General features: G+C 54.7%; 1 protein-coding gene across 2 annotated transcripts; it reads right to left on the reverse strand.

The window, feature by feature from the left end:
• Window positions 1-1916: 1916 nt before the first annotated feature.
• KPTN (kaptin, actin binding protein) lies at window positions 1917-10540 on the reverse strand. Of its 2 annotated transcripts, none has more exons than XM_061388809.1 (12): window positions 10196-10540; window positions 9736-9818; window positions 9547-9631; window positions 9401-9455; window positions 7783-7858; window positions 7570-7643; window positions 7240-7349; window positions 6943-7020; window positions 5740-5815; window positions 4644-4779; window positions 4078-4260; window positions 1917-2315 (listed from the first exon to the last, which is right to left on the reverse strand). In XM_061388809.1, the coding sequence occupies exons 1-12, from the start codon at window positions 10419-10421 to the stop codon at window positions 2157-2159; spliced, it is 1341 nt and encodes a 446-aa protein (XP_061244793.1). In that variant the 5' UTR covers window positions 10422-10540; the 3' UTR covers window positions 1917-2156. The 2 variants fall into 2 exon arrangements, with proteins under 2 accessions (XP_061244793.1, XP_061244794.1); XM_061388810.1 differs by having other exon boundaries at window positions 1917-2320; window positions 10196-10538.
• Window positions 10541-11878: the final 1338 nt, after the last annotated feature.

Consider the following 11878-nt stretch of genomic DNA (forward strand, 5'->3'; position numbering starts at 1 on the left):
GAGGGAGAGAGACGACCCAGCTCCAGCTGCCTGCGATTTCCCATGCTTGGGCTTGGGCTCTGGGAGGTGAGGAGAAGTCTGGGGCAGCCAAGAATTGGTGGGCTCCAGCCTCCCGAAGACCCACCGAGGGGCACTGGTAGCCAGCCTGGTCTTCTGCGGTGCAGATGGTCAGACTGACGTGTGGACTTCCACGGCAGGAGGTGGACAGATGGCCAGAATGACTGTAGTGCCTGCCCCTCCCCACCAGGAAGCAGGAGTCTCCCCTCCCCCTCAACTGCCAGGGAGGAAGCAGTGCCCCATCCCCCAACCAACCTGGACCCCCCTCTCCCCTCCCCTGCTCAGGAATGGGTCCCCAACCCTCTGGACAGGATTCTATTCCTGACAATATTTCTCCTGTCACCCCCGCCCTCCTCTGGTCCCTGTGATGGAGGCCTGGATTCCTTCTCTGGTGCCATGGAAGTGGCCACAGGAGGGACAATTCCTACAGCCACGGGGTCCCCTAATCCCCTGGGCTTTTCTTTGTTATATGTTTTTGGCTATGCTGAGTCTTCATTGTGGTGCACAAACTCTCGTTGCCAAGCATGGGCTCTGGAGTGCATAAGCTCAGTAGTTGTGGCATCGAACCCATGTCCCCTGGCAGGCAGATTCTTAACCACTGGGCCACCAGGGGAGGTGCCCGGCTTCCATTCTCGGGCTTTTCAATTAGGACTACCCTTAGTCCTTTCTAGCACAGTATAGCCTGGGTCCTGTCTTTCTGGGGCTCGTCTCAGTACTCCCCTGTGGGGACCTAAATTCAATCACTTTCTGTAGGGTGTTAACTTTGACCCCTGGTGTAAGATATGAAAGTAGTGAAAGTGTGAGTCACTCAGTCGTGTCTAACTCTTGTGACCCCATGGACTGTAACCCACCAGGCTCCTCTGCCCATGGGATTCTCCAGGCAAGAATACTGGAGTGGGCAACCATTCCCTTCTCCGGGGGAATCTTCCTGACCCAGGGATCAAACCTGTTATCTCCTGCATTGCAGGCAGATTCCTACTGTCTGAGCCACCAGGGAAGGTGTGAGGTCTAGCCATAGTAACTTTTGCTAGCGTCCAACTCCAGCATTATTCACAGGGCGTCTGACCTCAGGCCCTCTGTTACAATCTGTGGCTTCCGCATGAGTCTTGTTTTTTTTTTAATATTTATTTATTCATTTGGCTGGGCTGTATTAGTTGCAGCATAAGAGATCTTTTTAGTTACAGCATGTGGGATCTAGTTCCCTGACCAGGGATTGAACCTGGGTTCCCTGGTGGCTCAGACAGTTAAGCGTCTGCCTATAATGCAGGAGACCCAGTTTCAATCCCTGGGTGGGGAAGATTCCCTGGAGAAGGAAATTGCAACCCACTCCAGTATTCTTGCCTGCAGAATTCCATAGAGGAGCCTGCTGGGCTACAGTCCATGGGGTTGCAAAGAGTCAGATACTTTGTGACACTGAGCGACTTCACTTTCACTTTCCCCCCTGCATCAGAAGCATGGAGTCTTAGCCACTGGACCACCAGGGAAGTCTCCCATGACAGTCCTTTCCAGCCATATCCTTTCCTCTGAGGCTCAATCTCCTTATCATCCCACTGAGCCCTCACCCAAGATCCAGAGTTTCCCACTGGGGTCTAACCTGAGCTCATGTGCAAACGTCTAACCTCGAAGTCTTCCCATGGAGGATGAACTTCAGTCTTCCTCGGAGGGCCTAACTTCCTTTCTTTTCTCTGAAATCTACACTGCAATTCCACTTCAGTCCCACTCCTGGGTCTGACTTTGGATCCCCAGTCCCCAGAGTCCCCTCCCTCAGTTCTTCCAGGGAAATCCAGCTCCTGACATTCAGCCTGGCACATCGTGGGCCCTCGTCAAACGCTTGCCGAACAAAACGATGGAGACGAGTGTGAGTTTGGTTCCTCTGGATATAGAAATCATCGTCACTGAGCAATTCTCATGGAGGGTGAGATCATCCCATTTTCAGATGGAAACACAGAGGCACAGAGAGGGGAGTGCGGGTCACAGGGCACGCAGGGGCAGGGTCAGAGCAGGACCCATGGCTCCATCACCCCGGGGGTGGATCTGGGGGGGGACCAGCCCCTCCTTCAGGATGTTCCCCCCACCATGTAGGTGAGTGTCCCAAGGCGTTACTGCAGACTTGGGGTGGGCAGCGAGTGGGTGCTCAGGAATCCAGGGTCTCGGCAGGCCCGGAACCCACCCTGTCCCCCATCTTCTGTGGCTGACGTCTCCTCTGCTCCACTTGACGCCGAAGCCGGGTCAGGACCAGCTCTGAGGCCTGGATCAGGCTGTGCTGTGGGGAACGAGAGGAGGAGGAAGGAGGCGGGCAGAGGTGGGATGGAGTTGGAGGGGTACGGGTTACACCACCCCCCTCAAAGCTGGAAGCTTAGCCACGACCAGAGGTTGGAGAGAGGACCACCACGTAGGGGGTGGGAACGGGTCTCCGTGATGTGGTGAAGGTCAGACTCAGGGGCGTGGCCTTCTGTGAATTTCCAGCAGGAGGGACAAAGCCCAGCCCCAGATGTGTGGGTCTGAGGTTAGAACCTGGGGCGGAGGGGAAGGGGAAGAATCAAAATGAAGGGGAGCTCGAGTTACATGGGAGCAAGGACTGACCACTGAACAGAGGCTGAGGTTAGACCACGGCAGATGGGGACAAAGGTGAGACCCTGGCAGAAAAGGTTAGGCCCACAGGACCAAGAAGGAGCAGACCACAGTGGACAAGAGAGGGATGGAGCCAGACCCGGGTTGGAGGGTCTGAGGTTAGATCCTGAGACAGGGACAGAGTGCGGAGGTCACTGCGCAACAGCTTGAAACAGAACACAGCAAGAGGCTAGTGTGTGCGAGCGAGGCGGAGGGGAAGCCCCTTCCACTCTGGCCCAGCCTCAGATCCCTCCTCATCCTTCATTCCATGCACTATGGTTCAACCTCACGCCTTTTCCCTGGGGCCCGGCCTCTATCTCCATGTGGTCTAATCTGGACCATTCCCCTGATGGCAAGGCTGAAGGAAGAGGCCCCAGCAAAACCTTCAGAGGAGGCAGTAAGGTTAGACTCCAGCAGACAAGCGCTCAGGTGAGGAGCCTGGAGTCAGGCCAGAGGGAGGGGGAAGGCAAACAGCAGATAAGGAGACAGAGATACCTCGTAGCTGACGGGTGGGTGTCAGGTCACAGGGAGAAGGTCAGAGGTTATACTACTCTGTGCTTAGTAGCTCAGTTGTGTTGAACTCTTTGCGACCCCATGGACTGTATAGCCTGCTAGGCTACTCTGTCCATGGGATTTTTTAGGCAAGAATACTGGAGTGGGTAGCCACTTCCTCCTCCAGGGAATCTTCCCAGTCCAGGGATCAAACCTGTCTCTTGAGCTGTAGACGGATTCTTTACCTGCTGAGCCATTGGGGAAATCTCATCTACAGTAGTTGGAGGTTAAATAGAAAGGGATGGTTGTAGGCTGGACCTTGGACCATGGGAATGGGTTGGATGTTAAACCATAAGGGCAGTGAAGCTGATGTGGGAGGGTGAGAGGTCAAAGTACAGGAGAAGGCTGGCCATTTGACAGCAGGTCAAGGGCATGACCGCAGTGGAAAGTTCAGAGGTTAAACTATGGCAGAAAGCTGGAGACAGGCTGGAAGTGAGATCCTGAGTAGAGTGAAGCGGATCACACATGAGGAAGAGGGGGTGGCTGCAGGGGGAGGGCCGAGGTCAGGGGGCAGTGGGAGGGTGCAAATAGCTCACAGGATGGATCCAGGCTGGGGAAGGGACAGAGTCAGACAGAGCGGGGGCACAGAAGGACAGAAGTGCGGGGGGCTGAGGAAGGCCAGGGGGACGGGGGTGATGGATGCCGCAGCCAAGCCCCCTTTGCCCCTCGCTATAAGGCCCCAGCCCCTTCTCCTGGACCAAAAGGAGTCACACCCCACGCTCTGCACCCAGGAGGAGGCCTGCAGCCAAGACTGCCCCCCTTGCCCAAAGGTGGCCTCAGGCCCCAGAGCTCCCTCTCCCCTGAGGACACGCCCTCACTAAGGCGGGTGAGAAGTTCCACCTCAGGGCCCCCGGCTACCTGCAGGATGTGCACGCCCTTCAGGGAGACCACGGCCAGCTCACGCAGGCCGTCCCCGGTCAGGTCCACATGTGCCATGGCCAGCAGGGGGCTGGAGAAGCCCCGTCGCCACAGCAAGCGGAAGCCATGCTGGTCCCCGGGGAGCCCACGCCCGGGGCCACAGTACTTGTAACAGAGCAGCTCCTGCAGGGGTGGGGGGTCAGGGTCACACGGTGGGCATCGGGGTCACGGTGGCGGGGAACCAGGGTCACACAGGGGGACTGGAGTCACATGGGGGGATCAGAGTCACACAGGGTTGAGGTCACATAGGGTGGTCAGGGTCACACGGTGGGCGTCAGGGTCACGAGGGGATCAGGGTCACACAGGGGGATGGGGTCACATGGGGGTCAAGGTCACATGGGGGTCAAGGTCACACCGGGGGATCAGGGTCACATGGAGGGATGGGGTCACACAGGGGATCAGGGTCACATAGGGCTCAAGGTCACATTGAGGGGTCGGGGTCACATGGGGGGGTTGGGGTCCCACGAGGGAAGGCAAGCGTGACAGTCCCACCCCTTGGGCCCCACCTGTCCGTAGGTGGCCACCAGTACTTCCGGCTGCCCATCCAGATCGATGTCGGTGACCAGGCCACAGAGGACGCTGTCAAACTGGTCGCTGCCCGGCAGGAGAAGCTGGTCTTCGAGCCCCCGGCTCAGCAGGTCGCTGGGGGTCAGAACACAGCAAGAAGACTGGGGTCAAGTGCAGTGCCTGCCACCCTGAGCACCAGATCCTCACGTGTCAGGTCTGGAGGCTCTATTCCTGCTGAAGCCTGGACACCCTCGTCTCCAAGCTGACCATCCTCCTATGCACCTAGAGGTGCTCAAGGCATCTCCGATCCGGACACTCACACGGTCCCCTGAAGGTGGGATCATCTCACTCCCATGTGGAAACCCACACCATTCCTTCTGGTGACCCTGTCGCCTCCAGTCTGGACACCCGCATAATCCTCTGGAGCCTGAGAGCTCGGACCCAACACTGGACACCTTCACGGCCCACCAAGTATGCACAGCTGGCTTGCACTGGCTCACAGGAGCTGACTGGGACATTTTCAGAAACTCTGAGAGCGTGTTGGCATTGTGTCAGTGACTCGAAATCCCACCGTGGTGAGAGCATTGAAGTGGGCAGACGCTACAAACCAGGGCTTTCTCCCACACAGAGCCAGTGGTTAAATACCTGCAACATGTTCTGTACCCCAGGGAGCTTTCCAGGTGGTGGCAGGGGTAAAAGAACCCACCTGCCAATGCAGGTTTGACCCCTGGGGGTGGGAAGATCCCCTGAAAGAGGGCATGGCAACCCATTCCAATACTGTTGCCTGGAGAATCCCACGGACAGAGGAGACTGGCAGGCTACGGTCCATGGGGATCGCAAAGAGTTGGACTGAATAACCGAGCACACATCCCCACCCCAGATGGGGCTGGACATCTCAGTTCCCACCCCGAGGTCTCAGCACGTCTCCTACAAGTTCTAGATTTAAACACTTGGTGCTTCTCTCCCTGGGACACGGACATCTTTACCCACCCAGCCCTGAACCACCACACCCAAAGCTTTCCTTTCTGCAGAGAATGAACAGGTTAGGCCGTGGTGCAAAGGCATGGGGCCCGCCCGCCCCCATGTGCCCCTCACCGGTACACCACTGCCGGCTCCAACATGCTGGCCACCAGCACGCTGTATTCCTCCCGCTGTGGCCTGTCCTCTGTCTCTGGAGAAGGAACAGAGGTGGGGGAGGTGTGAGGGGACAGGTCCCAGGTCCCTCCTCCCCACCCCTCCATACCTGAGAGGAACACAGGTTAGGCTTCTGGTAGAAAGGCTTGACGATGCGTTGGTTACAGGTGGAGGGTTAGAGGTTAGACCACGAGAGGAGGATGGAGGTCGGAGGTCAGGAGGAGGAACAGGTGTTGGATAACAGTTTAAAAAGCCCAAGGTTAGGGGACTTCCCTGGTGGCCCAGGAATTAAGACTGTGCTTCCAGTGCAGCAGATGCAGGTTTGATCCCTGGTTGGGGAACTAAGAACTAAGATCCCACATGCCATGAGGTGCAAAGTCAAGACAAAATTCAAGGTTAGACCACCAGGTTATATGAGAACATGGTTAGATGAGAATATGAAAGTCCTCAGATCACCGTAGGGGTATCAGGAGTAAACCACAGGAGGAGGGATGGAAGACAGACCACAGAGGTCAGACCAAGAGAAACACCAAGGACTTCTCTGGTGGTCCTGTGGTTAAGAATCTGCCTTGCAATGCAGGAGACACAAGTTGGGGAACTGAGATCCCACACGCCACAGAGCAACCAAGTCTGAGCGCCGCAACTAGAGAGTTTGTGCGTAGCAAGGAAAGATCCCGTATGCCACAACTTAGACCCAACACAGCCAAATAGAGAAAGAAAAAGAAAAACACGAGAGATGGACAGACCAGAGTAAGAGGAACAGATCAACACGTGGAGGGAAAGGAGAGACCGCGAGTCCGGGGACAGTGCTGAGTCCATGAGAAGAATTTGGGGTCTGAATGGCAGCAAGACAAAGAATGCAAGTCCTGAGGCCCGAGACGGGGATCAGGGGAAGTGACACAGAGAGGGGTAAAGGTTAGAGACACCAAGGGGAAGGTGGAAGTTCAACTCCAGGGTAAAAGGTCAGGTTAAAGGTTAGACCACCACCGGGCTAAGTAGCTGGGAGTGAAATTCAGGAGCGTGGGGGGAGGGAGGGGGCACAGTAACTCCTGGGCCGGAGTGGGGCACCCAGGAGGAAAGGAGGAAGGAACTGTGGGAGCCGGACGTTTAGGGAGAGGGGTACAAACGTGGGTGGGGGGAGCCGAGCCCACGTCCGGAGCTCACCCTCGGGGGCCGAAAGGCTGAACACGATCACTCGGGAAATGGGGCCGTCCTGAATGATGGTCCACGTCTGCAGGACGTCTGTGTGGAGAGCGAGGACTCAGGGCCCCGCCCTCAGCACTGAGTCCCCGCCCCCGCCCCGGGCCCCACCCCCAGGCCTGAGCGCCGGCCCCGCCCCCAAGGCCCCGCCCCCAACCTGGAGCGCCCACCCCGCCCCAAGGCCCCACCCCCAGTCCTGAGCGCCGGCCCCACCCCCAAGGCCCCGCCCCTAAACATGTCCGGGCCCCGCCCCGTCATCACCTCGACTCTGCTGATCCACGTGGGCGACGCGGACATAACCGCTCTGACAGCCCAGAGCTGAGAGTCGCCGGGATGTGCCGGGCAGATTGTGCACGTCAAGCCACAGGACGCTGGGGGTGGACAGGTGGACAGAGAGGCCCTCGGGTCGTCACCAGGTCCCAGCCCCCACCCTCCACCTCCGCCTCCCTACAAGCATCCACCCTACCCTTCCCCCCAGAAGAGCCTTGGGCCTCCGCTGGGCTTGATTTCCCTAGGGCTCAATTCCCACCACTAGGATTTCTCGGAGCCCGCCTGCCCCGGTCCCTGCTGGCCTGTCGAGGGCTCGCCTACCTACTGGTCAGGTTTGTGAGCTCTGGGAAGAGGTTTTCCACAGGCTGTTCTTCAAACTGATGCAGTCCCTCGTTCTGGGGGAACAGAGACCCACCACCCGCTTGGAGTCAGTGGCTGGTCTCACACACCGCCCCCCCCCACGCCCCGCCCCCCCCCCGACCCCAGTCCACGGTGGCTCCAGCAGGGCTGCCTACCACGCCTCCTCCACCTCACCTCCTTGTACAGATGAATGGCTGGGTCATTCCCACTCAGGAGAAACACGGTCTCCAGTTGATCCCCGACCTGGACCCTGAAAGCAAAAAACTCTAGAACCCCAGTACGGTGGACCTTGAGTGTGGTAGAGTTCGTCAGTTTTAAAACCCTCCTCTTGAAAAAACTCTTGCTTGCGAGAACCCTGTCATTCTAGGCTTCAGACACTGGATCCACAGCGAAGATGCAGAACTGTAGAAACTGACCCCTGAAGAATCACAGGATTGTAGAGCTTTCCAATCTCAGAAACTCAGCACGTTAGAACCTTCTGTTTCTAGAGCCCTCACCTGCTAGAATCTTCATTCTGGATGTGGGTTCAGGAATGAACATGGAGCTCTGAGAATGGGCTGCAGAACCTCAGAACACTAGCATCTCTTTACCCTAGAACCCCAGTGTTCTAGAAATTCTGTTTTCTGTCTCCTTCAAGACACTAGAACTTTTGGAAATTGCCATCATGATATTCAGACTCAGAATTGGTAGACTATCCAGATCATAGAACCCAGAATATTATGGGTTAGAAACTTCAGTTTCTCAAACTTTCATCTGATAGACCTGAGGTTGGCAAATTATGACCTGCAGGCTAAATCTAACTCACTGTTTTGTTTGGCCATGCCACATGGCTTGCACGGTCTTAGCTTCCTGACCAGGGATCGAACCCATGCCCCCTGCTGTGGGAGTGCAATCTTAACCAAGGGACCACCAGGGGAGTCTCTCCCCTGTTTTTGTAAATAAAGTTTTATTGGAACACAGCCACACATATTCATTTATACAGTTTCCATGGCTGCCTTCTTGTTACAGAGGCCAACCTGAGTAGCTGTGAGACAGACTAAATAGAAAATGTTTGGCAACTCCCGTGCTAGAACACTGGTGTTCCAGAATGGGATTCTTATATTTTGGGATCCTAGAACATCAGTACTCGACATGGTCTGTATTCTGTCTCCTTGAGATATGATAATGTTAGGACCTTAATATTACAGAATCTCAGAATCATCAACTGTAGATCTTTCAGATCTTGGAATCTCAGAGCTAATAACTCAAGAAAAAAAAAAAAAAGCATTTCTGGATCTTGGAATGCCTTAATCTAGAATATCAAAACTTGAGAGTTCTACATGTCTGGAAATGAGGCACTCAATTAACTCTCAAATTATCTAGTTCAGGGGCTTCCCTGGTGGTTCAGACAGTAAAGAATCTGCTTGCAATGCAGGAGATGCAGGTGCGATCCCTGAGTCAGGAAGGTCCCCTGGAGAAGAGAATGGCTACCTACTCCAGTATTCTTGTCTGGAGAATTCCATGGACAGAGGAGCCCAGTGGGCTACAGTCCATGGGGTCACAAAGAGTCGGACACGACTGAGTGACTAACACCATCTAGTTCAGGGATTGCAAAATGGTAGCCCATCAGCTGAGTATGGTCCACGGCTACCTTAAATGCATGATGCTCTAAAAAACAAAACGAGTCTGATTGTTTATAGGTAGGTTTGTGGTCTTCAGTATGCTACAGCCTCTGCTCTCTCAACACGCGCGCGCACACACACACACGTGCGCACATACACTCCCTAATGAATCAAGCCTGTGATTTACTTACTCTGCATGGCATAGTTGGAAAGGAGTGAACTGGAGCTCCAGGTTCAGGCAGCTCTCTGCAGGGGGAGTGGAGGCAGTTAGGTACCGGGGATGGGACTGCATCCCCCACCCTTTCCCCATCCCTCCTTCCCTCCGGGCCACACTTACGGGCAATGGAGTCGAGGTTGTACTCAGAGCCAGGCTCGTAGTCACAGTAAATGTTAAGGAAGGGGCTGCCTTTGTCCCCAGAATCCTGGGAGAGGAGACTGGCCTCAGGGGAAGGCAGAGGTAGCAAGAGGGATTTGGGGAAGACTCAGTAAGGAGGAGAAAACGGATAGATGAATGGGCTCCGGGTACCTTAATGAACGTGATCCCCACAACCAGACCCCGCTTTGGGGGTGACTTGTTGAAGGTGTCAATGGAGACAATCTCTGCATCCACTGGGAGAGGAGAGTTCAAAGTTCACATTTCAGGCAGGCTCGTGACCCCAATATTTCCAACCACGGTGACCCCTGACCTCTACGGCTCAGTCATCTCTGACCACCACAAATTATGACTGTTGGGTCCCAATGGGTCCTGCTCACCATCACCAGGGTAGGAGTAATCCTGGTTTCTGAGTCATCCTGAACCCGAACTACTTCAGGCCCCTATTATCCCTGTCTTCTGACCCCAGTACCTCCAGATCACCAGCTTCGACCCCCTTCAATCACCATCACCCTGATCCCATTCGCCCATCATGGTGACCTGGGTCAAGACAGAGCCTCAGAAACCTTCTCAACACTACCTTCCGAGCCCCCAGCCCGACGGCGCCACGCACCGGGAATGTAATTGAACTGCAGCTCCTTGGCCACGGGCCGGATTTTCTGTCGGAGGTCTTGGTAGCGGAAGCCTAGCACCTTGCCTTTAAGGGTGGCGGCCAGCAGCTCCCCGCGCCCGCCGGCGCCTCCTGCCAGCCCATACACATTGCTCTGCGACGAGAAGCGTGTGAAGCTGTCCTCGCGCAGCGGGCAAGGCCCTGCGGCCATGGCCGCCTCCCCCATCATGTCCCTCAACCACTCATTCCCAGAGCCCCCACAGCGGCCTGCTCTACCCGTGGATCGCCGGGCACCCGCGGGGCACGCAGGCCGATTACGTGAAGAAGCTGCCGTCGCTGCCCTTTACAAAGATGGCCGCCAGCCGGGCTGCCCTCCAGGCTTTGCTTTAACGCGCTTGCGCGCTCCTGCTTGGTCCTTTTCAGGGCCGAGGCTACTGCGATTTGCAGATGATGACCTAAAGGCTGGACGTGGTAGCCCTTGCTCTGGGATATGCTGAAAGCAGAATAAGAAACACAAAACTAAGTATAACCTTTACATGCCAGGAACTACGTGCTTATTTATCAATTTACTTAAAACCCACAAGTAGGCAGAGGCAGATACTATGTTTGACCGATCAAGAAATTGAGGCACAAAATAATTTGTCTTAGATCGGCTAGAAGCCGCAGTCAGTATTGGAGCCCAAACAAGATAGCGCCATAGTTTATTGTTTCAATCACATCACTTTCAACTTTTTTTTTTTTTTTTTGCCTCATAGTGCTGTATACGGGATTTTAGTTCCCCCATCAGGCACTGAACCAGACCGTAGGCAGTGAAAGCGCTAGTCCTAACCACTGGACCACCAGGGGATTCTCTACCACCACCTTGAAAGTGGTGAAGTGCATTCTGCTTACCCCAAGGAAACAGTTCTAGCTATCTGTCCTGGCAAATAACCTTCACCTTATTTACTGAAAAAGCCTTGGTGGCTCAGATGGTAAAGAATTTGTCTACAATGCCAGAGACCCGGGTTTGACCTCTTGATCAAGAAGATCCCCTGGAGAAAGGAATGACTATCCACTCCAGTATTCTTGCCTGGAGAATTCCATGGACAGAGGAGCCTGGTGGGCTACAGTCCATTGGGTCCCAGAGTCAGACAGGACTGAGCAACTAACATTTCACTTTTTCTTTCTTTACTGAAAGCTGACTTTATGTCAGTCATGTTGGCTGATGATCTCACTGAATCCTCACAGCTACCCTATTCTTGTTTCCCTGCCTTCATTTATTCAACATGTATTGAGCACTTACTCTGTGCCAAGATATCCTTTATGAATTTATCTCAATAAACTCTTGCAACAATCCTGGAAAGAAGTTTATTACCCCAATTTATAGAAAACGAAACGGAGGCTGGGGAAGAATAAATTCCTTGACTGATGCGATAGTAAGTGCTGGAGAAAGGATGAGGTCTTCTGGGATTCATGTATATATGTGTTTGTCCTTAGAAGAGCATCAAGGGTGTGGGGACTCTGTGTATACAGGTATGTTATTTCCAGAAGACACGAATTGGCCAGCTGTCCTGGCCACCTTGAATAATATTCTGTCACCTGCTTCCAGGCAGAAAGAGAACATACACACACGCATGCAAATGCAGACTGCAAGACCCATGAAGGCAGTGAGTGGATCTCCTTTGTTCACAGTCAAATCCCCAAAAC

This window comes from Bos javanicus, chromosome 18 (genome assembly GCF_032452875.1).
Source record: "Bos javanicus breed banteng chromosome 18, ARS-OSU_banteng_1.0, whole genome shotgun sequence".
Taxonomy (NCBI): Eukaryota; Metazoa; Chordata; class Mammalia; order Artiodactyla; family Bovidae; genus Bos; species Bos javanicus.

What these genes read in the sequence shown, in the direction of transcription:
- KPTN (XM_061388809.1), bottom strand. Translation starts at nt 10,421, where the DNA reads ATGATGGGGGAGGCGGCCATGGCCGCAGGGCCTTGCCCGCTGCGCGAG. An exon ending in TGGGGATCACGTTCATTAAG is followed by an intron (nt 9,632 to 9,735) that starts GTACCCGGAGCC and finishes CTCCTCTCCCAG; the next exon opens with GATTCTGGGGACAAAGGCAG. An exon ending in CCATTCATCTGTACAAGGAG is followed by an intron (nt 7,644 to 7,782) that starts GTGAGGTGGAGG and finishes CTGTTCCCCCAG; the next exon opens with AACGAGGGACTGCATCAGTT.